The sequence below is a fragment of the Oncorhynchus tshawytscha genome, linkage group LG10 (genome assembly GCF_018296145.1).
Source record: "Oncorhynchus tshawytscha isolate Ot180627B linkage group LG10, Otsh_v2.0, whole genome shotgun sequence".
Taxonomy (NCBI): domain Eukaryota; kingdom Metazoa; phylum Chordata; class Actinopteri; order Salmoniformes; family Salmonidae; genus Oncorhynchus; species Oncorhynchus tshawytscha.
In genome coordinates, this window is record NC_056438.1 from 22,345,986 (window position 1) to 22,370,052 (window position 24,067).

The 24,067-nt window shown below is 42.2% G+C and overlaps 1 protein-coding gene across 11 annotated transcripts in view; it reads right to left on the reverse strand.

Moving 5' to 3' along the window:
- The window catches only part of slc16a13 (solute carrier family 16 member 13), a 48,121-nt gene that overhangs the window by 4,978 nt on the left and 19,076 nt on the right, over positions 1-24,067 (reverse strand). For 8 of the 11 annotated variants that reach the window (XM_024434663.2, XM_024434665.2, XM_042328355.1 and 5 more), the window contains exons 3-8: positions 22,810-22,989; positions 11,324-11,551; positions 11,045-11,188; positions 10,675-10,931; positions 10,110-10,304; positions 9,609-9,948 (exon numbers count right to left, since the gene is read on the reverse strand). In XM_024434663.2, the coding sequence (XP_024290431.1) occupies positions 9,609-9,948; positions 10,110-10,304; positions 10,675-10,931; positions 11,045-11,188; positions 11,324-11,549 (1,162 nt within the window). In that variant the 5' untranslated portion in view covers positions 11,550-11,551; positions 22,810-22,989. The remainder of the gene's footprint in view (positions 1-9,608; positions 9,949-10,109; positions 10,305-10,674; positions 10,932-11,044; positions 11,189-11,323; positions 11,552-22,809; positions 22,990-24,067) is intronic. The other 3 variants (XM_024434670.2, XM_024434668.2, XM_042328350.1) reach the window with 1 other exon arrangement.

A 24,067-nucleotide genomic window follows, 5' to 3' on the forward strand; every position in this document is an offset into this window, starting at 1 on the left:
CCAACCAAAAACAGAGACCCAGAAAACCTGAGCCAACGCCTTCACTATGATGAATAACTCAAACAATACAGAAATACACTATGGAAAAAAAGGAACAGCACATCAGAAATAAGCTCAATGTAATTGAAGAATCGAAAGACTAACCATTGGAAAACACTAAACAAACATGAAGAGTTATCTAAAACAGAGATGTATCAATAAACCACTTCTCCAATATGTTTGGCTCTATAACAAACAGCAAAAAACTATACATGATCAAATGGAAATCTTAGAATCAACTGTTATAAACTACCAGAACCCACTGGATTCTCAAATTACATTGAATGAACTATAGGAAAAAATACAAACCCTCCAACTCAAAAAGGCTGGTGGTGTTGAGGGTATCCTCAATGAAATGATAAAATATACAGACCACACATTCTAATTGGCAAAACTTAAAATCTTTAACATCATCCTCAGCTCTAGCATCGTCCAAAATTATGGGAACAAAGGACGGTTCACCCCAATCCACAAAAGTGGAGAGAAATTTGAATCCAAAAAGTACAGTGGGATATGCGTCAACAGCAACCTTGGGAAAATCCTCTGCATTATCATAAACAGCAGACTCGAACATTTTGCTCAGTACATTGTTTTCACTGAGGAATGTCAAATTGGCTTTTTACCAAATCACTGTATGACAGACAACGTATTCACCCTGCACACCTTAATTGACAAACAAACAAACCAAAAGGAAGTCAAAATCTTCATGCTTTGTTGATTTCAAAAAAGCTTTTGACTCAATTTGGCATGAGGGGCTGCTATACAAATTGATATTAGGGGAAAAACATACAATATTGTAAAATCCATGTACACAAACAAGGGTGTTGTTAAAATTTGCAAAAAAACACACATTAATTTCCACAGGTTGTGGGGTGAGACAGGGACACAGCTTAAGCCCCACCCACTTCAACATATATATCAACGGAATTGGCGAGGGCACAAGAGTCTGCAGCACCCAGCCTCACCTTACTAGAATCTGAAGTCAAATGTCTACTGTTTACTGTCCCCAACCAAGGAGGGCCTACAGCAGCACCTAGATCTTCTGCACAGATTCTGTCAGACCTGGGCCCTGACAGTAAATCTAAGACAAAAATAAAAGGTCCAGTTGCCAGGACCACAAATTCAAATTACATCTAGACACAGTTGCCCTAGCGAACAAGAAAACGGCCTGAACATCAGCGCCACAGGTAACTTCCACATAGCTGTGAACAATCTGAGACAGGGCAAGAAGGGCCTTCTACGCCATCAAAAGGAACATAAAATTCAACATACCAACTAGGATCTGGCTAAAAATACTTGAATCAGTTATAGAACACATTGTCCTTTATGGTTGTGAGGTCTGGGGTCTGCTCACCAACCAAGAACTCACAAAATGGGACAAACACCAAATTGAGACTGCATGCAGAATTCTTCAAAAATACACTGCTCAAAAAAATAAAGGGAACACTTAAACACAATGGAACTCCAAGTCAATCACACTTCTGTGAAATCAAACTGTCCACTTAGGAAGCAACACTGATTGACAATAAATTTAACATGCTGTTGTGCAAATGGAATAGACAACAGGTGGAAATTATAGGCAATTAGCAAGACACCCCCAATAAAGGTGTGGTTCTGCAGGTGATAACCACAGACCACTTCTCAGTTCCTATGCTTCCTGGCTGATGTTTTGGTCACTTTTGAATGCTGGCGGTGCTCTCACTCTAGCGGTAGCATGAGACGTAGTCTACAACCCACACAAGTGGCTCAGGTAGTGCAGCTCATCCAGGATGGCACATCAATGCGAGCTGTGGCAAGAAGGTTTGCTGTGTCTGTCAGCGTAGTGTCCAGAGTATGGAGGCGTTACCAGGAGACAGGCCAGTACATCAGGAGAAGTGGAGGAGGCCGTAGGAGGGCAACAACCCAGCAGCAGGACTGCTACCTCTGCCTTTGTGCAAGGAGGAGCAGGAGGAGCACTGCCAGAGCCCTGCAAAATGACCTCCAGTAGGCCACAAATGTGCATGTGTCTACTCAAACGGTCAGAAACAGACTCCATGAGGGTGGTATGAGGGCCTGACGTCCACAGGTGGGGGTTGTGCTTACAGCCCAACACCGTGCAGGACGTTTGGCATTTGCCAGAGAACACCAAGATTGGCAAATCCGCCACTGGCACCCTGTGCTCTTCACAGATGAAAGTAGGTTCACACTGAACACATGTGACAGACGTGACAGTCTGGAGACGCCGTGGAGAACGCTCTGCTGCCTGCAACATCCTCCAGCATGACCGGTTTGGCGGTGGGTCAGTCATGGTGTGGGGTGGCATTTCTTTGGGTGGCCGCACAGCCCTCCATGTGCTCGCCAGAGGTAGCCTGACTGCCATTAGGTACCGAGATGAGATCCTCAGACCCCTTGTGAGACCATATGCTGGTGCGGTTGGCCCTGGGTTCCTCCTAATGCAAGACAATGCTAGACCTCATGTGGCTGGAGTGTGTCAGCAGTTCCTGCAAGAGGAAGGCATTGATGCTATGGACTGGCCCGCCCGTTCCCCAGACCTGAATCTAATTGAGCACATCTGGGACATCATGTCTCGCTCCATCCACCAACGCCACATTGCACCACAGACTGTCATCAGGAGCATGCCCAGGCGTTGTAGGGAGGTCATACAGGCACGTGGAGGACACACACACACACTACTGAGCCTCATTTTGACTTGTTTTAAGGACATTACATCAAAGTTGGATCAGCCTGTAGTGTGGTTTTCCACTTTAATTTTGAGTGTCACTCCAAATCCAGACCTCCATGGGTTGATAAATTTGATTTCCATTGATAATTTGTGTGATATTGTTGTCAGCACATTCAACTATGTAAAGAAAAAAGTATTTAATAAGAATATTTCATTCATTTAGATCTAGGATGTGTTATTTTAGTGTTCCTTTTATTTTTTTGAGCAGTGTATAATCTGTGTAGAACGTAACACACAAAATAATGCATGCAGGGCAGAATTAGGCCGATACCCGCTAATTATCACAATCCAGAAAATAGACGTTAAATTCCACAACTACCTAAAAGGAAGTGATTCCCAAACCTTCCATAACAAAGCCATCACCTACAGAGAGATGAACCTGGAGAAGAGTCGGTCCTCGGGCTCTGTTCACAAACACAGCCCCCCCACAGAGCTCCAGGACAGCAACACAATTAGACCCAGCCAAATCATGAGAAAACAAAAAGATAATTACTGAGCAAACTAGAATGCTATTTGGCCCTAAACAGAGAGTACACAGTGGCAGAATACCTGACCACTGTGACGGATCCAAAATGTAAAAAAGCTTTGACTATGTACTAGAGGTCGACGGATTATGATTTTCAACGCCAATACCGATTATTGGAGGACCAAGAAAGCCGATACCGATTAATCGGCCTTTTTTAAAAAATTTGTAATAATGACAATTGCAACAATACTGAATGAACACTTATTTTAACTTAATATAATACATCAATAAAATCAATTTAGCCTCAAATAAATAATGAAACATGTTCAATTTGGTTTAAATAATAAAGTGTTGGAGAAGAAAGTAATGTGCCATGTAAAAATGTGTGCCACGTAAAAAAGCTAACGTTTAAGTTCCTTGCTCAGAACATGAGAACATATGAAAGTTGGTGGTTCCTTTTAACATGAGACTTCAATATTCCAAGGTAAGAGGTTTTAGGTTGTATTTAATATAGTATTTATAGGACTATTTCGCTCTATACCATTTGTATTTCATATACCTTTGACTATTGGATGTTCTTATAGGCACTATAGTATTGCCAGTGTAACAGTATAGCTTCCGTCCCCCTCCTTGCCCCTACCTGGGCTCGAACCAGGAACACAGACAACAGCCACACACGAAGCATCGTTACCCATCGCTCCACAAAAGCCATGGCCCTTGCAGCGCAAGGGGAATAACTACTCCAAATCTAAAAGCGAGTGACGTTTGAAACAGTATTAGCGCACACCCAGCTAACTAGCTAGCCATTTCACATTGGTTACACCAGCCATTAGGCTGATAGGCTTGAAGTCATAAACAGCGCTGTTGCTTGCGAAGAGCTGCTGGCAAAACGCACGAAAGTGCTGTATGAATGAATGATTACGGGCCTGCTGCTGCTCAGTCAGACTGCTCTATCAAATCTGACTTAATTATAACATAACACACAGAAATACAAGCCTTTGGTCATTAATATGATAGAATCCGGAAACTATCATTTTGAAAACAAAACGTTTATTATTTCAGTGAAATACGGAACCGTTCAGTATTTTATCTAATTCTAAATATTCTTGTTCCATTGCACAACCGTCAATGTATATCATAATTAAGTAAAATTCTGGCAAATTAGTTCGCAATGAGCCAGGCAGCCCAAACTGTTGCATATACCCTGACTCTGCGTGCAATGAACGCAAGAGAAATTACAATTTCACCTGGTTAATATTGCCTGCTAAACTGGATCAGTAGTTATAACTAGTGATTATGATTGATTGTTTTTTATAAGATAAGTTTAATGCTAGCTAGCAATTTACCTTGGCTTCTACTACATTCACGTTACAGGCAGGCTACTCGTGGAGTGCAATGGTTAGAGCGTTGGTCTAGTTAACTCTGCGGTTGCAAGATTGGAACCCTGAGCTGACAAGGTGAAAAATCTGTTGTTCTGCCCCTGAACAAGGCAGTTAACCCACAGTTCCTAGGCAGTCATTGAAAATAAGAATGTGTTCTTAACAGTTGCCTAGTTAAATAAAAGGTATACAAAAAAAAAACGGAAATTGGCACCCAAAAATACAGATTTCCGATTGTTATGAAAACTTGAAATCGGCCCTAATTAATCGGCCATTCCGATTAATCGGCCGACCTCTACTATGTACAGTCTCAGTGAGCATAGCCTTGCTATTTAGAAAGGCCGCCGTAGGCAGAACTGACTCAAGAGAAGACAGGTCGATATGTGCACACTACCCACAAAATGAGGTGGAAACTAAACTGCGCTTCCTGACCTCCTGCCAAATGTATGACCATATTATAGATGCATATTTCCCTCAGATTACACAGACCCACAAAGAATTCTAAAGCAATTTGGATAAACTCCCATATCTATTGGGAGAAATACCAGTGTGCCATCACAGCAGCACAATTTATGACCTGTTGCCACAAGAAAATGGTAACCAGTGATGAACAAACACCATTATAAATACAACCAATATTTATGTTTATTTATTTTCCCTTTAGTACTTTAACTATTTTACACATCATTAAAACACTGTATATAGACAATTTGAAATGTCTATTCCTTTGGAACTAGTTTATATCACTTTTTTAAATTATCTATTTCACTTGCTTTGGCAACGTAATCATATGTTTCTCAAGCCAATAAAACCCTTTAAATTGAATTGAGAGAGAGACCAAGACAGAGAAGAGAGCATAAGAACATAACCAAACGTAACCTAGAGGGGAGGTGGGGGGGATGGAGAAAGTGTGTGGGAGGTCAAATGGCCAGAGAGTGAGAGCAATAAAGCACTTGGACTGTATGGATATCCAATAGGTAGGCTAAAGGTTTACCATGGTTAGCTAATCATCAACTGATTTGACCCAGTGTTGACTAGATGACATTTCTTATGTGTCAACAGTGGATTTAGATATGGAGCCTTTATTAGTGATAAAACAATGAATTAATATCCAATAGGTAGGTTAAAGGGTTTAACATGGTTAGCTAATTATCAACTGATTTGACCCTGTGTTGACTAGCTGACATTTTTAAGTGTCAAGAGTAGAGGTCGACAGATTAATCGGAATGGCCGATTAATTAGGACCAATTTCAAGTTTTCATAACAATCGGAAATTGGTATTTTTGGACACCGATTTGGCCGATTTTTTTTTTTACACCTTTATTTAACTAGGCAAGTCAGTTAAAGAACACATGCTTATTTTCAATGACGCCCTAGGAACGGTGGGTTAACTGCCTCGTTCAGGGGCAGAATGACAGATTTTTACCTTGTCAGCTCGGGGATTCAATCTTGCAACCTAACAGTTAACTAGTCCAATGCTCTAACCACCTGACTCTCATTGCACTCCACGAGGAGCCTGCCTGTTACGCGAATGCAGTAAGTAGCCAAGCTAAGTTGCTAGCTAGCATTAAACTTATCTTATAAAAAACAATCAATCATAATCACTAGTTAACTACACATAGTTGATATTACTAGTTTATCTAACGTGTCCTGTATTGCATATAATCGATGCGGTGCGTATCGTTGCTCCAATGTGTACCTAACCATAAACATCAATGCCTTTCTTAAAATCAATACACAGAAGTATAATATTTTTAAAACGTGCATATTTAGCTAAAAGAAATCCAGGTTAGCAGGCAAAATTAACCAGGTGAAATTGTGTCACTTCGCTTGCATTCATTGCACGCAGAGTCAGTGTATATGCAACAGTATGGGCCGCCTAATTTGCCAGAATTTTACGTAATTATGACATAACATTGAAGGTTGTGCAATGTAACAGCAATATTTAGACTTAGGGATGCCACCTGTTAGATAAAATATGGAACGGTTTTATCTAACTAGTATTTCTATGTGTTATCATGTTATAACTAAGTCTATGATTTGATAGAGCAGTCTGACTGAGCGGTGGTAGGCACCAGCAGGCTCGTAAGCAGAGAGAAATAGTCCTATAATTCCAATAACTACCACCTAAAACTTCTTACATGGGAATATTGAAGACTCATGTCAAAAGGAACCACCAGCTTTCATATATGTTCTCATTTTCTGAGCAAGAACTGAAACGTAAGCTTTTTATTTTTACATGGCACATATTGCACTTTTACCTTCTTCTCCAACCCTTTGTTTTTGCATTATTTAAACCAAATTGAACATGTTTCATTATTTATTTGAGGCTAAATTGATTTTATTGATGTATTATATTAAGTTAAAATAAGTGTTCATTCAGTATTGTTGTAATTGTCATTATTACAAACAAACAAACAAATAAATAGGCCGATGAATCGGTATCGGCTTTTTTGGGTCCTCCAATAATCGGTATTGGCGTTGAAAAATCATAGTCGGTCGACCTCTAGTCAAGAGTACACCAAATATTAAGAACACCTTCCTAATATTGAGTTGCAGCCCCTTTTGCCCTCAGAACAGCCTCAATTCGTTGGGGCATGGACTCTACAAGGTGTCTAAAGCGTTCTACAGAGCTGTTGGCCCATGTTGACTCCAATGCTTCCCACAGTTGTGTCAAGTTGGCTGGTAGTGGATCTCTACTCTGAATAGCTTGTTCCATCTCATCCAACAGATGCTCAATTAGATTGAGATCTGGTGACTTGGCAGGCCACTGCAGTAAGCTGAACACTGTCATATTCGTGGAACCATTCCAGGACAATACTAGCCTTGCGGCATGGGACATCATCTTACTGGCAAAAATCTGCTTGCAGACGGATACAGTTGCCATGAAGAGATGCACCTGATTGGCAATGATGTTCAGATATCCTGTGGCATTGAAATTTGCTCCACTTTTAACAAGGGGCCCAGTGTGTGCCAGGAAAACATAATCCACACCATCACCTTTCTCCATACCCCCGTGGTTTTCGACATACCACTGCAACAGCAGTTTCTTGTTTTTTTGCTGAAAGAGGTGGAACACTGGATGGTCGTCGGCTACCATACCCCATTCGTGTGAAGGTACGATGAGTTGTGCATTATTTTATAGGTCTTTGGGCACCAATGTTGTACTGCACATTTCGGGTCATCCTCCTTTGTCCTATTTCATAAATGACCTGGCCTGCCGTTGGCTGGATGTTCTCAGGGTGTCTGATCAATAAGGCATCATAGCTTTCACCTGGTCAGTTTGTCATGGAAAGAGCAGGTGTTCTTATTGTTTTGTACACTCAATGTACAGTGAGGCAAAAAAGTATTTAGTCAGCCACCAATTGTGCGAGTTCCCCCACTTAAAAAGATGAGGCCTGTAATTTTCATCATAGGTACACTTCAACTATGACAGACAAAATGACAGACAAAATTAGATTTTCTTTCTCCAGAAAATCACATTGTAGGATTTTTTATGAATGTATTTGCAAATGATGGTGGAAAATAAGTATTTGGTCCCCTACAAACAAGCAAGATTTCTGGCTCTCACAGACCTGTAACTTCTTTAAGAGGCTCCTCTGTACTCCACTCGTTACCTGTATTAATGGCACCTGTTTGAACTTGTTATCAGTATATAAGACCTGTCCACAACCTCAAACAGTCACACTCCAAACTCCACTATGGCCAAGACCAAAGAGCTGTCAAAGGACACCAGAGTGAATGACCTGCAGAGAGCTGGGACCAAGGTAACAAAGCCTACCATCAGTAACACACTACACCGCCAGGGACTCAAATCCTGCAGTGCCAGACATGTCCAGGCCCGTCTGAAGTTTGCTAGAGAGCATTTGGATGATCCAGAAGAAGATTGGGAGAATGTCATATGGTCAGATGAAACCAAAATATAACTTTTTGGTAAAAACTCAACTCGCCGTGTTTGGAGGACAAAGAATGCTGAGTTGCATCCAAAGAACACCAAACCTACTGTGAAGCATGGGGTTGGAAACATCATGCTTTGGGGCTGTTTTTCTGCAAAGGGACCAGGAGGCCTGATCCGTGTAATGGAAAGAATGAATGGGGCCATGTATCGTGAGATTTTGAGTGAAAACCTCCTTCCATCTGCAAGGGCATTGAAGATGAAACGTGGCTGGGTCTTTCAGCATGACAATGATCCCAAACACACCACCTGGGCAACGAAGGAGTGGCTTCGTAAGAAGCATTTCAAGGTCCTGGAGTGGCCTAGCCAGTTGAAAGTCCGTGTTGCCCAGCAACAGCCCCAAAACATCACTGCTCTAGAGGAGATCTGCATGGAGGAATGGGCCAAAATACCAGCAACAGTGTGTGAAAACCTTGTGAAGATTTACAGAAAACATTTGACCTCTGTCATTGCCAACAAAGGGTATATAACCAAGTAATGAGATAAACTTTTGTTATTGACCAAATACTTATTTTCCACCATAATTTGCAAATAAATTAATTAAAAATCCTACAATGTGATTTTCCAGATTTTTTTCTCATTTTGTCTGTCATAGTTGAAGTGTACCTATGATGAAAATTACAGGCCTCTCATCTTTTTAAGTGGGAGAACTTGCACAATTGGTGGTTGACTAAATACTTTCTTGCCCCACTGCATATGGAGCCTCTATTAGGTTACATATGGCCTCTTCTCCACTTACATGGTACCTCAAGGTCACCCATAAAGAATTGAAACACATGGGGCCAACCTGGGGAGGGAGTAAAAATATATACGTAGAGGGATCGATGAGCTAGCATGCAGGTGAGGGGAGGACAGAAGGCAGAAGAGTTCCCAATCTTGACCTCAACCATTACAGGGTCAACAGAACAAAAATGTCCTTAGAGCACCACTTAGTGCAAAGGTGGCCAAACTTGGGGAACAGGAGTGCACTCTGCAATCTATCCCCAATTCCTTCAACATCCAACTGCAGTCAACAGCTGCTCCACTCTTCTCCAGTATCTCTCGTACCTGAAAGCGGTGACCCCAGCAGCCCCCCGATGCTCTCGATCATCTGTAGCAGCCCCAGGGCGCCCAGCATCCGCTCCATGCCCACGATCTCCGGCACCACCGAGAACACCAGGGGAGTCATGGCGCCGGCACAGAACCCATAGGCTAGGCTGATGATGAGCAGGCCCGGGTAGGACCCCCCCAGGGAGCCCAGGGGCAGCATGAGGAGGGAGAGGCCCAACAGGCCCGTCCAGAGGACCAGCATGTGGGGCAGACGGAGACGGCCCAGGTCCGAGGCCCAGCCGGACACCACACGGCCCACGATGTCCGTCACACCCGTGGCTGAGATGACGAAGGCAGCCTGGATAAGATTGAAACAGTTGACATGAATCTATGCATCTACCAATCAGAGCAACAAAAACTGAAGAAAAAAAACAATTGGTAATCGATAATCATTTTGGATAATCTCTAAAATCCCATTGTTTACATAGTGATGTAATTGTGAAATAGGCTCATTCAAACCTGATACTGGGAGAAGCCCTCGTGGCGGCTGTGGGCCACCAGGTGGACGTAAGGCACAAAGTAGCCACAGTTGAAGAAGGTGATGGCCAGGCTGTAAGTGAGGAAGGGCCGCTGGAAGAGGAGGGAAAGCTCCAGGTAGGAGTAGGCCCGGTGGAAGAGGGAGGCGCAGGACCAGGCACTCTCACCTGGGGCCAGCTGGAAAGAGCGAGGAGAGGGGTGAAGAAGAGCATGAGAGAAAGAGACTGATGCTGAAACAAATTACTTAAAACCTTGAAAGCAGGTCCATCAAACACTGCTGGCACCCAAACAAGACGTCACATGCAAGATTACACAACACAGATACTTTGTTTTGTAACTGTTCCTGTTGTATAAAAGGTTGAACCCACATGAGTCCTATTACGAAATGTCAAAACCCAGTTATCAAACATTGGATGTGTTAAGTCAGCCAGAGAGAGAAGAGGACGTTACAGGAGGTCGATGTGCCTTTGATCAAGGTAATTAACCCAAATTGCTCTGGATAAGAACATCTGCTAAAATTACAAAACATGTAAATGGATGTTCCTACCGCAGCTACAGCCTTGTAAGTCCCCAGGGGCCTGATGAGGGCCCCGCAGGCCACCATGTTGAGGCTGAGGCCCCCCAGGATGAGAAGGGCCCCCCGCCAGGTGTACATCTCCATCAAGAGCTGGAAGAGGGGTGAGAAGGCGAAGGACGAGAGGCCCACGCCCGTAAAGCCCAGCGCCATGGCCAGGGAGCGCTTCCGGGTGAAGTACTGCATCACTGACGCCACCATAGGAGTGAAGACTAATGCCCAGCCCGAACCTGGAGGGTGAAGGAGGAGAGAAAGAGTTATATACCGTATGTTGAGTTTTGGACATAAAAGACAGAAAGTAGCATGTGAGTGTTTTTAGGTCCAAGTGTGTGTGTGTGTGTACCTGAGATGATGCCCAAGGTGAGGTAGAGGTGTGTGACGCAGGTGGCCTGTGAGGCCAGGATGAAGCCGAGTGCAGAGAGACAACCTCCTGCCATCACAACAGGTCTGGCACCGTATCCATTACACAACGCTGTGCCAAATGGACCTGGGGAACACACACACACAGGTTTAACTACCAGTCATCACACTATGTACAACGGACCAAGGATCATTTGTATGAGCAATTCACATGGGGCATTAACCTCCTCTCCTGTATACATATATATACACACACACTCACTGACACACTGCTGCATGGCCAACCCTATGGATGTGATCCAGGACACAGCCTGGGCGCTCTCCCCAAAGTACTGCACAAACTCCACAAAGAAGACCCCCATGCTCCGGATTATCCCAAACACCAGGGCAGAGGTCACAAACAGGGCCCCCACCACCACCCAGCCCCACCCACCATCTGGGGCTGCTGGCTGGCTCTGGAGCGCCTGGGGGGGCTGCAGCTTGGCCATGGCTGGGAGGGAGAGATATGGAGAGAGAGAGGAAAGGTTATTTGCGATACTTCAGAAATACCCTGTTTAAACCATGTATTAGAAACACTATATTCTACTACAGCCTTTGCTGTATTGCATTGCATCGAACACCTGCGTTACTTTCAGGTGCAGGCTTCAAAGAAACGACATGTCAATCATGCAAGAATGTATCAAACGTGCTTGAATTTGCCTGCTGCTGTGGGTTTTCACTGGGTTTCCATAAATGTGCCTTCAATTAAATAGACAATGAATGACATTTAGAGGAAATCGCCGGTGAGGCAAGTGGTTAGTCGACCTGAAACAGGTGCTCTGTGATGTTGTGGAGCTATAGTGTTGAATAGCAAGGTATCAAACACATCAAACATATGGAAACCACATTTTACTCTGTTCCATTAATTCCATTTTAGACATTACAACGAGCCAGTCCTCCAATAGCTCCTCCCACCAGCCTCTGGTAGAACACCAGCATATTTCTGATTCCTAACACTGATTCTCCATTGTTCATGCAAAGCCTATTTCAAAGCCTATTGCACTTAAAGTTTCAGAAACGACCTAAGATTTTGGAAATATACATTTTCAGATGTATATTTTTTCAATTCCGCGATCACCTCATATTTACTAGAGATACACAATATATCTGTGAAGATATCAGAATCAGACAATATTAGCTAAAAATTTCAAAATCGACATGGGCCCGATGTCTAGTTTAACACCGATGTGCAAAACCAATGTCAAAGCTGACGTGCATACCTACAGTTGAAGTAGGAAGTTTACACACACCGTAGCCAAATACATTTAAACTCAGTTTTCCACAATTCCTGACATTAAAACTGAGTAAAAAATTCCCTGTCTTAGGTCAGTTAGGATCACCACTTTATTTTAAGAATGTGAAATGTCAGAATAATAGCAGAGAAAATGATTTATTTTCAGGTTTTATTTCTTTCATCACATTCCCAGCGGGTCAGAAGTTTACATGCAATTAGTATTTGGTAGCATTGCCTAACTTGGGTAGCCTTCCACAAGCTTCCCACAATAAGCTGGGTGAATTTTGGCCCATTCCTCCTGACAGAGCTGGTGTAACTGAGTCAGGTTTGTAGGCCTCCTTGCTCGCACACGCCTTTTCAGTTCTGCCCACAAATGTTCTAAAGGATTGAGGTCAGGGCTTTCAGATGGCAACTCCAATACCTTGACTTTGTCATTTTGCCACAACTTTGGAAGTATGCTTGGGGTCATCGTCCATTTGGAAGACCCATTTGCGACCAAGCTTTAACTTCCTGACTGATGTCTTGAGATGTTGCTTCAATATATTCACAATTTTCCCTCCTCATGATGCCATCTATTTTGTGAAGTGCACCAGTCCCTCCTATAGCAAAGCACCCCCACAACATGATGCTGCCACCCCCGTGCTTCACGGTTGGGATGGTGTTCTTCGGCATGCAAGGCTCCCCCTTTTTCCTCCAAACATAACAATGGTCATTATGGCCAAACAGTTCCAGATGTTTCATCTGACCAGAGGACATTTCTCCTAAAAGTACAACCTCTGTCCCCATGTGCAGTTGCAAACCGTAGTCTGGCTTTATGGCGGATTTGGAGCAGCGGCTTCTTCCTCGCTGAGCGGCCTTTCAGGTTATGTCGATATAGGATCGTTTTACTGTGGATATAGATACTTTTGTACCTGTTTCCTCCAGCATATTCACAAGGTCCTTTGCTGTTGTTCTGGGATTGATTTGCACTTTTCGCACCAAAGTACGTTTATCTCTAGGAGACAGAACGTGTCTCCTTCCTGAGCGGTATGATGGTTGTGTGGTCCCATGGTGTTTATACTTGCATACTATCAGGCATTTGGAAATTGCTCCCAAGGATGAACCAGACTTGTGGAGGTCTACAATTATTTTTCTGATTTCTTTTGATTTTCCCATGATGTCAAGCAAAGAGGCACTGAGTTTGAAGGTAGGCCTTGAAATACATCCACAGGTACACCTCCAATTGACTCAAATGATGTCAATTAGCCTATAAGGAGCTTTTCTGGAATTTTCCAAGCTGTTTAAAGACACAGTCAACTTAGTGTTTGTAAACTTCTGACCCACTGGAATTGTGATAGATTATTTGACTGTCTAAACTATTGTTGGGAAAATTACTTGTGTCATGCACAAAGTAGATGTCCTAACCGACTTGCCAAAACTATAGTTTGTTAACAAGAAATTTGTGGAGTGGTTGAAAAACAAGTTAATGACTCCAACCTAAGTGTATGTAAACTTCCGACTTCAACTGTATATAACGTAGGTACATGATGTAATGACGCCATGTAAAATTTTGCCCTCCAAGTGCAACACAGCATTCCTAACCTAGCCCACAATGTCTGCTGTGTGGATCGAGCAGTCAACAAGTCAAGACAGTCATTTGAAAGAGTAAGACAATTTCAGACAACTCAAAGGCAAAATGCATTAACGCCAAGATAATGGAATTCATTGCCCTTGACAATCAACCGTTCTCGGTCGTGGGTGATGTTGGCTTTCGCCGACTGGTCGGGCATCGGTACACACGAAGTTACCAAGTACGCTATTTTTCAGGTGTTGCACTACCGGAGTTTCACAGTAATAGCATCACTGCTATTAGCTTCAAGACTGACATTTGGATCAGCGATATCAGCGCCATGAGCATGTGGAGTCTGACAGCACAGTGGATCGACGAGGATTTCGTACTGAGGAAAGTCGTATTTCATGCTCAGGAATGTGCTGGTTGTCATACCGCTGCTGCTATTTCAATGGCATTTGAAAACATGTTTGAAACATGAACAGACAAGCTAGCGCCATTCGAACAACTGACTCGAGAAATAAGCTCATCAACTGCACCTGCAGGAGATGTGATACCCTCGGTCATGGCATTGAAACGCCTGCTCCACAAAACTGCTGACACAGGCTGTGAACAAGCGATTCGGTGGCATTCTCTCTTTACTGTGTCGCCACCATGCTCGATGCCATGTACATGGACCGCTACTTCGATGCAGACAAGAAACAGGGTTTACGTGAAATGTTACAGACTCTGCTGGAGAAGATGGAAATGGACACAGTGACAGTGGGCACCGAGGAGGAGGCCACGGACCTACAGAGCTGAAACTTCACTGCTTGACATGTATAATGAAATCCTGGATGAGAATGAAACGACTGAACAATGAAACAGCACAGCAAGTAAATGAAAGAAATTGGTTTCGATGATGTTTTACAACAAAATAACTTTTTGGTCAGTGTGTGTGTGTATGTAAAACCTTTATTTAACTAGGCAAGTCAGTCAAGAAAAAAATCTTATTTTACAATGGCGGCCTACACCGGCCAACGCTGGGCCAATTGTGCGCCGCCCTATGGGACTCTCAATCACGGCCGGATGTGATATAGCCTGGATTCGAACCAGGGACTGTAGTGACGCCTCTTGCACTGAGACGCAGTGCCTTAGACCGCTGCGTTCATGTGTGTGCGTTAAATAGTTAACTGTACTAGAATGCTTAAAAAAGGAAGCTAAAATGTTTAATATCGGTTATCGGTATTGTTTTTTTTGTCCAGGAAAATATCGGATTTCGTTATCAGCCAAAAATATCATATCGGTGTATCACTAATATTTAGACCACTATGTTCCACCCTCACAGTCACATTAAATCTATCATCACAAAAATATTGTATTATACGGTTGAGTCATTGATTTACAATGGAAATGAATTACACTTATTGTGGGTCAAAACAATAAAATCTATTAATAGAATACTCAAAACATTTGAATTAAAACTTGACGTAAGGGCTAGATCAATCTGAAGAAAAAGTGGCACTAATCGGAAACTAAATGGAATTGACTGCAACTGATGTGTACAAGAGTATATTATGAAAAGTCAGATAAGCACCTTCCATTCCAGGACCCAGAACTCGAGTAGACAGAATGAGAGGGATGGATGGATGGAACACAGCAGCATAAGTGTGAGGTTTGATAAACAGTCCTTGTTTTTTTTTTTTGGGGGGGGTAGATCAGTTTTAATATTGCAGATAAATAATAGAACGTAATCTAAGTCACAATCTATTGGTTGCAAGAAAACTAAAAGTTTTGAATCTGGCATTGTTTTGTGTATCAATTCATATACCATGTGCCATGTAATCGGTACATCAAAAATCTCTTCCCAACGACTTTGCACTCTATATGGCACAGCTGTCAATTTGTTGGGCCTTAAATCAACGGTATACTTTTAAAAATTTATCACAGTTTTCTTTAACAAATTTTGGTCTTGGCTCTTCCATTTTTGCAATAATGCTGCAATTAGTTGGTTGTAAATATGGGAAGAGCAGACACTTCCATATATTTATGTTGGCATAATATTTGTTGTAATATTTGTTCTGGTCTTTTGTGGTGGATTAAACTGTTAAGAAATAGCAATATTTTGGATATTATTTCATTTTCAAATAACCGAATGTGAGAGGTTGTAATCTGAATAAAGGGGAAAAGGCCATTCTTGAACATAGGGTGAGACATTCTTACTAATCTGCTAGAGAACCAGTTCGGATTGAAGGATAACTTTTGTATGACCTAAGCCTTTAGTGAGAGGTCTAATACTTTAATCTTCAATCATTTCTGCCTTCCTAATTCCTATTCATTATATAAATAGGCCCTTTTAATTTTGTCTGGCTTACCATTCCAAATAAAATGGAATATTTTTTGCTCATATAAATGTGAGACCCTTTCCTTGGAGACTCGAAATTGAGTTCAGGTACATCCTGTTTCCATTGATCATTCTTCCATTTCTACTACTTGATTAGAGTCCACCTGTGGTAAATTCAATTGATTGGACATGATTTGGAAAGGCACACACACCTGTCTATATAAGGTCCCACAGTGGAAAGTGCAAGTCAGAGAAAAAACCAAGCCTTGAGGTCAAAGGAATTGTCTGTAGAGCTCCGAGATAGGACTGTGTCGAGGCACAGATCTGGGGAATGGTACAAAAACATTTCTGGAGCATTGAAGGTCTCCAAGAAAACAGTGGCCTCCATCATCCTTAAATTGAAAAAGTTTGGAACCACCAAGACTCTTCCTAGAACTGGCTGCCCGGCCAAACTGAGCAATCAAGGAAGAGGGGAAGGTGACCAAAAACCCGATGGTCACTCTGACAGAGCTGCAGAGTTCCTCTGTGAAGATGGGAGAACCTTACAGAAGGACAACTATCTCTGCAGCACTCCAACAATCAGGCCTTTTTGCTAGAGTAGCGGAAGCCATTGCTCAGTAAAAGGCACATGACAGCCTGCTTGGAGTTTGCCAAAGGCCACCTACAGACTCTCAGACCATGAGAAACAAGATTCTCTGGTCTGATGAAACCAAGATGAAACTCTTTGGCCTGAATGCCAAGCGTCACATCTGGAGGAAACCTGACACCATCCCTACGGTGAATGCTGGTGGTGGCAATATCATGCTGTGGGGATGTTTTTCAGCGGCAGGGACTGGGAGACTAGTCAGGATAGAGGAAAAGATTAACAGAGCATAGTACAGAGAGATCCTAGAAGAAAACCTGCTCCAGAGTGCTCAGGACATCAGACTGGGGCAAAGGTTCACCTTCCAACAGGACAACGACCCTAAGCACACAGCCAAGACAATGCAGGGGTGGCTTCGGGACAAGTCTCTGAATGTATTTGAGTGGACCAGCCAGAGCCCGGACTTGAACCCGATCGAACATCTCTGGAAATAACTGAAAATAGCTGTGCAGCGATGCTCCCCATCCAACCTAACAGATCTTAAGAGAATCGGGAGAGAAGGATGGGAGAAACTCCCCAAATACGGGTGTGCCAAGCTTTTAGCGTCATACCCTAGAAGACTCGAGGCTGTAATTGCTGCCAAAGGTACTGAGTAAAAGGCCTGAATACTCATGTAAATGTGATATTTCCATAGTTTTTTTTATACATTTGCAAACATTTCTAAAAACCTGTTTTTTGCTTTGTCATTATGGGGTATTGTGTGTAGTTTGATGAGGGAAAAAAACTGTAATCCATTTTAGAATAAGGCTGTAATGTAACAAAATGTGGAAAAAGTCAAGGGGTCTGAATACTTTCCGAATGCACTGTACATAACTTTAACACACTGCAAAAGAGATTCTCCAAAATTGAAATATTATATAATATTTTAAATATTATTTAAATATTACATTCATGTCCTACTTTATCAAAAGCCTTTTCAAAGTCAGCTATGAATACCAGGCCTGGTTTCCCAGATGTGTCAGTGTTCTATTGTTTCCAGTTCTTGTCTTATAACATCTCCACTGTATCGTCCATATGTCCGATTAGGATGAATAATACCTTTGAATTCGATGCGCTATGCATTTTGCTTTAATCATTGCATCACAACACTGAAGTGAAAGGGGCCTCAAAAATATTTAATGGACTGGATCTTTATATTTACCACTTGGTTCCTGTTTCAGTAATAATGAAATCAGACCTTCCTGTTGAGTATCTGATAATCTACCATGTTTATCGGAGTGGGTAAAACATGCTAATAATGGTCTTTAGAGTACATCAAAAAAGGTTTGCTATACCTCAACTGGTATGCCATCAAGCCCTGGAGTTTTCCCAGACTTAAAGACTTTAATAGGCTCTATGCATTATACCACCTCCCACGTTCTATTTTACTTCCTACCGGGGTGCTGTCTTCCGGAGCGATTTCCGCTATTTTTATCATTATCTTACTAGCTAGCTAATTGTCGGCAATGCATTTGACTGAAATTGTTCTATGACTACGTTCAAATTACAGCCCTGTGAAGGAGGTGCTAATGAACATCGTTCAGTGCCTCCTTGTTCATTTTCTTCAAAGTGTAATGGTATTGTGAGCTTCCGGGGTCGATGTAGAGAAAAAGGTACGTTGTGACAACAGCTACAATAGCAGCTAGGTCATGTCTAGTGCTACTTGATGCTTAGAGAAGATGGGCAATAATAGTAATGAGTTTTTTTGGTATTCAAATACTCTGGGTCCATCTTTAGATATGCAAGCTACACCTACCTGATGGCCTTCTGGCACTTGATTGAGTGGGCAGCAGAGACTAAGTTCATAAGACTCACAAGCACCAATCCACCTGAAACAAGTGTTACTTGAAGAAAACCAGTAAGGGTCAACTTCATTAAATACAGATCTTACTGTAATTGTTAAACATGATTTACTTTTTGTGTTATGGGTTCTTCTCATTTATGACTCATCTGTCGCTGGGTCTGAAGCAGAAGGATTTGGCCCATCGGTTCAGCATCCACCAATCGACAGTGAGATGGATTATTATCTCTTGGGCCAACTTCCTCTGTCTGCATGGATCGGCACGGATATGGATCCCCAAGGAAACCATCAAAGCCCACCTGAGTTGAAGGACTATCCAGACACCCAGGTAGTGATGTACTGCACTGCCAGACACCATCTTCACTACTACTGCAGAGTGAGGTGTTTTCTTCCTACAAGTCACACTGTACCTTTAAGGGCATGTTGGGAAAGTCACATGGAGCTATCACTTTTGTGTCATCGTTGTATGCTGGATCTGTGAGTGACAAGGAGATCTTCAAGCAGTCTGTAAACATTTCCTTTCTCACACCTGACATGGCCATTATGCTGGATAGGGGCTTTCTCATAGATGACATTGTTCCTTGCAAGGTCGACAAGCCAGCCTTTCTGTCAAAAACGCACACAGATGCCAGCGCATGAGGTTAGGGAGACCCAATCCATTGCCAGGCTGAGAGTGCATGTTGAAAGAATTATCCAGAGTAAAGGAACACAAGCTGTTTGACACAGTCATCTCCCTGACCATCTCAGGCAGCATCAACCAATTATTTCCAGTGGCGTGCCTGTTGGTCAACTATCAAAACGGACCTTTGGTAAGAGCATGGGCCAAGCCAGTGTAAATACACGGGTTTATTTGCTGGCAGCAAAATAATGATTTGTTTATCTATGACATGTATCAATAATTTGTGAATATCAGTTTGTGTGGCGCTTGTATTGGCTTTAATTAGGCAATGAGTTTAGGGGTGGGGGAAAGAAATCAAGTAAACACAGAATTGCCAGAATGCAAGATTGAATACAATGTTAGAGATGTGTAATTGATTAACTAAACTGTTGAATATTTGCTGAAATATATCTATTTAAATAAATAAAAAATCTATTCCACTGTAGTTTTCTTCACAAGAATGTCAATACTTATTTTTCATGAAACCACTAAACTTGGCACCCATGCAGGGGAACCATGCAGGTGAGAGATAAGACACTTCTGCAAGTAGTGGTACAAATAAGTGGTCAACCTACTCTCTTATAGTCTTTGAAACCTGTAGATCCGTATATATCCTTTCAACTAGGTTGTCCTCCTGTACACAGACGACAGTCACACCAGCTACAACCTGTGAGAAGGATTTGACCTTGCACCTGCCAGTAGTAAGCATGAGATCTCTTCAACTTCAGCTCTCCATTCTGTATCTTCAGGTAAGGACATCAGCTCTCCATTCTGTATCTTCAGGTAAGGACATCAGCTCTCCATTCTGTATCTTCAGGTAAGGACATCAGCTCTCCATTCTGTATCTTCAGGTAAGGACATCAGCTCTCCATTCTGTATCTTCAGGTAAGGACATCAGCTCTCCATTCTGTATCTTCAGGTAAGGACATCAGCTCTCCATTCTGTATCTTCAGGTAAGGACATCAGCTCTCCATTCTGTATCTTCAGGTAAGGGCAGTCAACATAACTTGGTATATTTGGGCACTTGACCTCTAAGAGTCCAAAGTGTGGTCTCACACTGGGATCAAATATGATTCCATCTGGAGAGGATCCTAACCACGGGGCATCTGGGTGCACTATGAAGCCACACGGAAAGAAGTTAACATTCTTCAGTGTGCAGTACTCCTATACAGCCACTGGCTCCATGGCTAGCCCCTTCTTCATCTCCATGGTCTGCATACCAGGCATGTATCTGTAACGGATGTGAAACGGCTAGCTTAGTTAGCGGTGCGCGCTAAATAGCGTTTCAATCGGTGACATCACTTGCTCTGAGACCTTGAAGTAGTGGTTCCCCTTGCTCTGCAAGGGCCGCGGCTTTTGTGGAGCGATGGGTAATGATGCTTCGAGGGGTGACTGTTGTTGATGTGTGCAGAGGGTCCCTGGTTCGCGCCCGGGTATGGGCGAGGGGACGGTCTAAAGTTATACTGTTACATATCCATGGAGTGCTTTGTAGAGAGAACTTCTGCAAAACATTTTAAAACCTTAACATCAGATTGGAGAGATAACTATGACAAAAACTCATTTTCCAGAAATAGCACAAACCCCTAAATTCAAATAAAATGTATTAAATATACATATGTATTAATATACAGATTATTATATAGCTTTGAAGTCATAAGTTACATACACCTTAGCCAAATACATTTAAATCTCAGTTTTCCACAATTCCTGAAATTTAATCAGAGTAAAAAAATCCCTATATTAGGTCAGTTAGGATCCCTACTTTATTTTAAGAATGTGAAATGTCAGAATAATAGCAGAGAGAATAATCTATTTCAGCTTTTATTTATTTCATCACATTCCCAGTGGGTCAGAAGTTTACATAGTATTTGGTAGCATTGCCTTTAAATTGTTTAACTTGGGTCAAACGTTTCAGGTAGCCTTCCACAAGCTTCCCACAAAAAGTTGGGTGAACTGTGGCCCAATCCTCTTGACAGAGCTGGTGGAACCGAGTCAGGTTTGTAGGCCTCCTTGCTCGCACAAGCTTTTTCAGTTCTGCCCACAAATGTTCTATAGGATTGAGGTCAGGGCTTTGTGATGGCCACTCCAATACCTTGACTTTGTTGTCCTTAAGCCATTTCGCCACAACTTTGTCCATTTGGAAGATCCATTTGCGACCAAGCTTTAACTTCCTGACTGATGTCATTAGATATTGCTTCAATATATCCACATAATTTTCATTCCTCATGATGCCATCTATTTTGTGAAGTGCACCAGTCCCTCTTGCAGCAAAGCACCCCCACAACATGATGCTGCCACCCCCGTACTTCACGGTTGGGATGGTGTTCTTCGGCTTGCAAGCCTCCCCCTTTCTCCTCCAAACATAACAATGGTCATTATGGCCAAACAGTTCTATTTTTGTTTCATCAGACCAGAGGACATTTCTCTAAAAAGTACGATCTTTGTCCCCACGTGCAGTTGCAAACCTCAGTCTGGCTTTTTTATGGCGGTTTTAGAGCCGTGGCTTCTTCCTCGCTGAGCGGCCTTTCAGGTTTTGTCAATATAGGACTCGTTTTACTGTGGATATAGATACTTTTGTACCCGTTTCCTCCAGCATCTTCACAAGGTCCTTGCTGTTGTTCTGGGATTGATTTGCACTTTGAGACTAAAATACATTCATCGCTAGGAGACAGAACGCGTCGCCTTCCTGAGCGGTATGACTGCTGCGTGGTCCCATGGTGTTTATACTTGCATACTATTATTTGTACAGATGAACATGGTACCTTCAGGCATTTGGAAATTGCTCCCAAGGCTGAAACAGACGACTTGTGGAGGTCTACAATTATTTTTCTGATTTCTGTTGATTTTCCCATGATGTCAAGCAGAGGCACTGAGTTTGAAGGTACACCTTAAAATACATCCACAGGTACACATCCAATTGACTCAAATAGTCAATTAGCCAATCAGAAGCTTCTAAAGCCATGACATCATTTTCTGGAATTTTCCAAGCTGTTTGAAGGCACAGTCAACTTAGTGCATGTAAACTTCTGACCCACTGGAATTGTGATACAGTGAATTATAAGTGAAATAATCTGTCTATAAACAATTGTTGGAAAAATGACTTGTGTCATGCACAAAGTAGATGCCCTAACCGACTTTCAAAAACTATAGTTTGTTAACAATACATTTGTGGAGTGTTTGAAAAATGAGTTAATGACCCCAACCTAAGTCTATGTAAACTTCCGACTTCAACTGTATTCCCCCCAGTCTGTGTCCCAAACACTTGTCATGACATTGTAAATACGCTACTGTTTAGGCTTGTATCATCTGGATACAAAAAAAATCTAAACACACTTTTTTCTAAAATGTTTCCATTCAAGGAACCTCTAACTTACCTTATTCCATCAGCACACGAGTTACTAGGTTTACAGAACTCTATCACATCAACCGGATCTGGCTTCACACCCTAATTAACAAGGATTTACTGTTACATAGGCTGAACACTTTTCAGGCGCATTTTTATATGGATATTGACAGACTCACAAGTGTTCTTGGCTTGAGCCAACTCTGTTCTGTTCTGTGTCTGTGCAGCTGTGAACTGGTGGTGCAGCAGGAATGTGTAGTTGAGAGTAGTGCACTGTCTGGTAAAGGGCCACCAGATGATTGCACAGAGCACTTCCTGCTTTGAACCACTGTCACTGGTACGGAGTGCTTTAACACCATCTGTGAAGCGAAGAGAAGTATTATGAAAGACTGACGTGAGAAACAAGAATTATGCGGCCCATAAATAACAGCGAACATAGTAGTGTCTAGTCTTCTTAACGAGGGGCTCATTTAACAATACAGGAATACTTTGTGTCTCAGTAACAAAATTACCAAACACTGCATCAACAGATCTTTACCAAATAACCTGTTTAGTGGGCAATTCTCAATTGGGATCCATCATTAATATCTATCTACTGATAAGATTAAACATTGACACTATCTCCAACACAACATAATGACAGTGTCCCACAGGAGATATTTAACAAGGGCACTAGTCACCATCTATAACCTTTCCCTACTCTCATGCGGTGTGGCTTTTCATTCTCCCTCGTGGACCTGTGACAGGCCTCACAGTGATCTCCCCTGTCAATGTATCTTTGTTAGATACTGTGTAGAAGACATGAATAACAATTATTTTTAGCTAGCAAATATAAATGATCAAATCAAATTTTATTTGTCACATACACATGGTTAGCAGATGTTAATGCGAGTGTAGCGAAATGCTTGTGCTTCTAGTTCCGACAATGCAGTAATAACCAACAAGTAATCTAACTAACAATTCCAAAACTACTGTCTTATACACACAAGTGTAAGGGGATAAAGAATATGTACCTAAAGATATATGAATGAGTGATGGTACAGAGCGGCATAGGCAAGATACAGTAGATGGTATCGAGTATAGTATGTACATATGAGATGAGTATGTAAACAAAGTGGCATAGTTAAAGTGGCTAGTGATACATGTATTACATAAAGACGCAGTAGATGATAGAGTACAGTATATACGTATGCATATGAGATGAATAATGTATGGTATGTAAACATATTAGGTAGCATTGTTTAAAGTGGCTAGTGATATATTTTACATTTCCCATCAATTCCCATTATTAAAGTGGCTGGAGTTGAGTCAGTGTGTTGGCAGCAGCCACTCAATGTTAGTGGTGGCTGTTTAACAGTCTGATGGCCTTGAGATAGAAGCTGTTTTTCAGTCTCTCGGTCCCAGCTTTGATGCACCTGTACTGACCTCGCCTTCTGG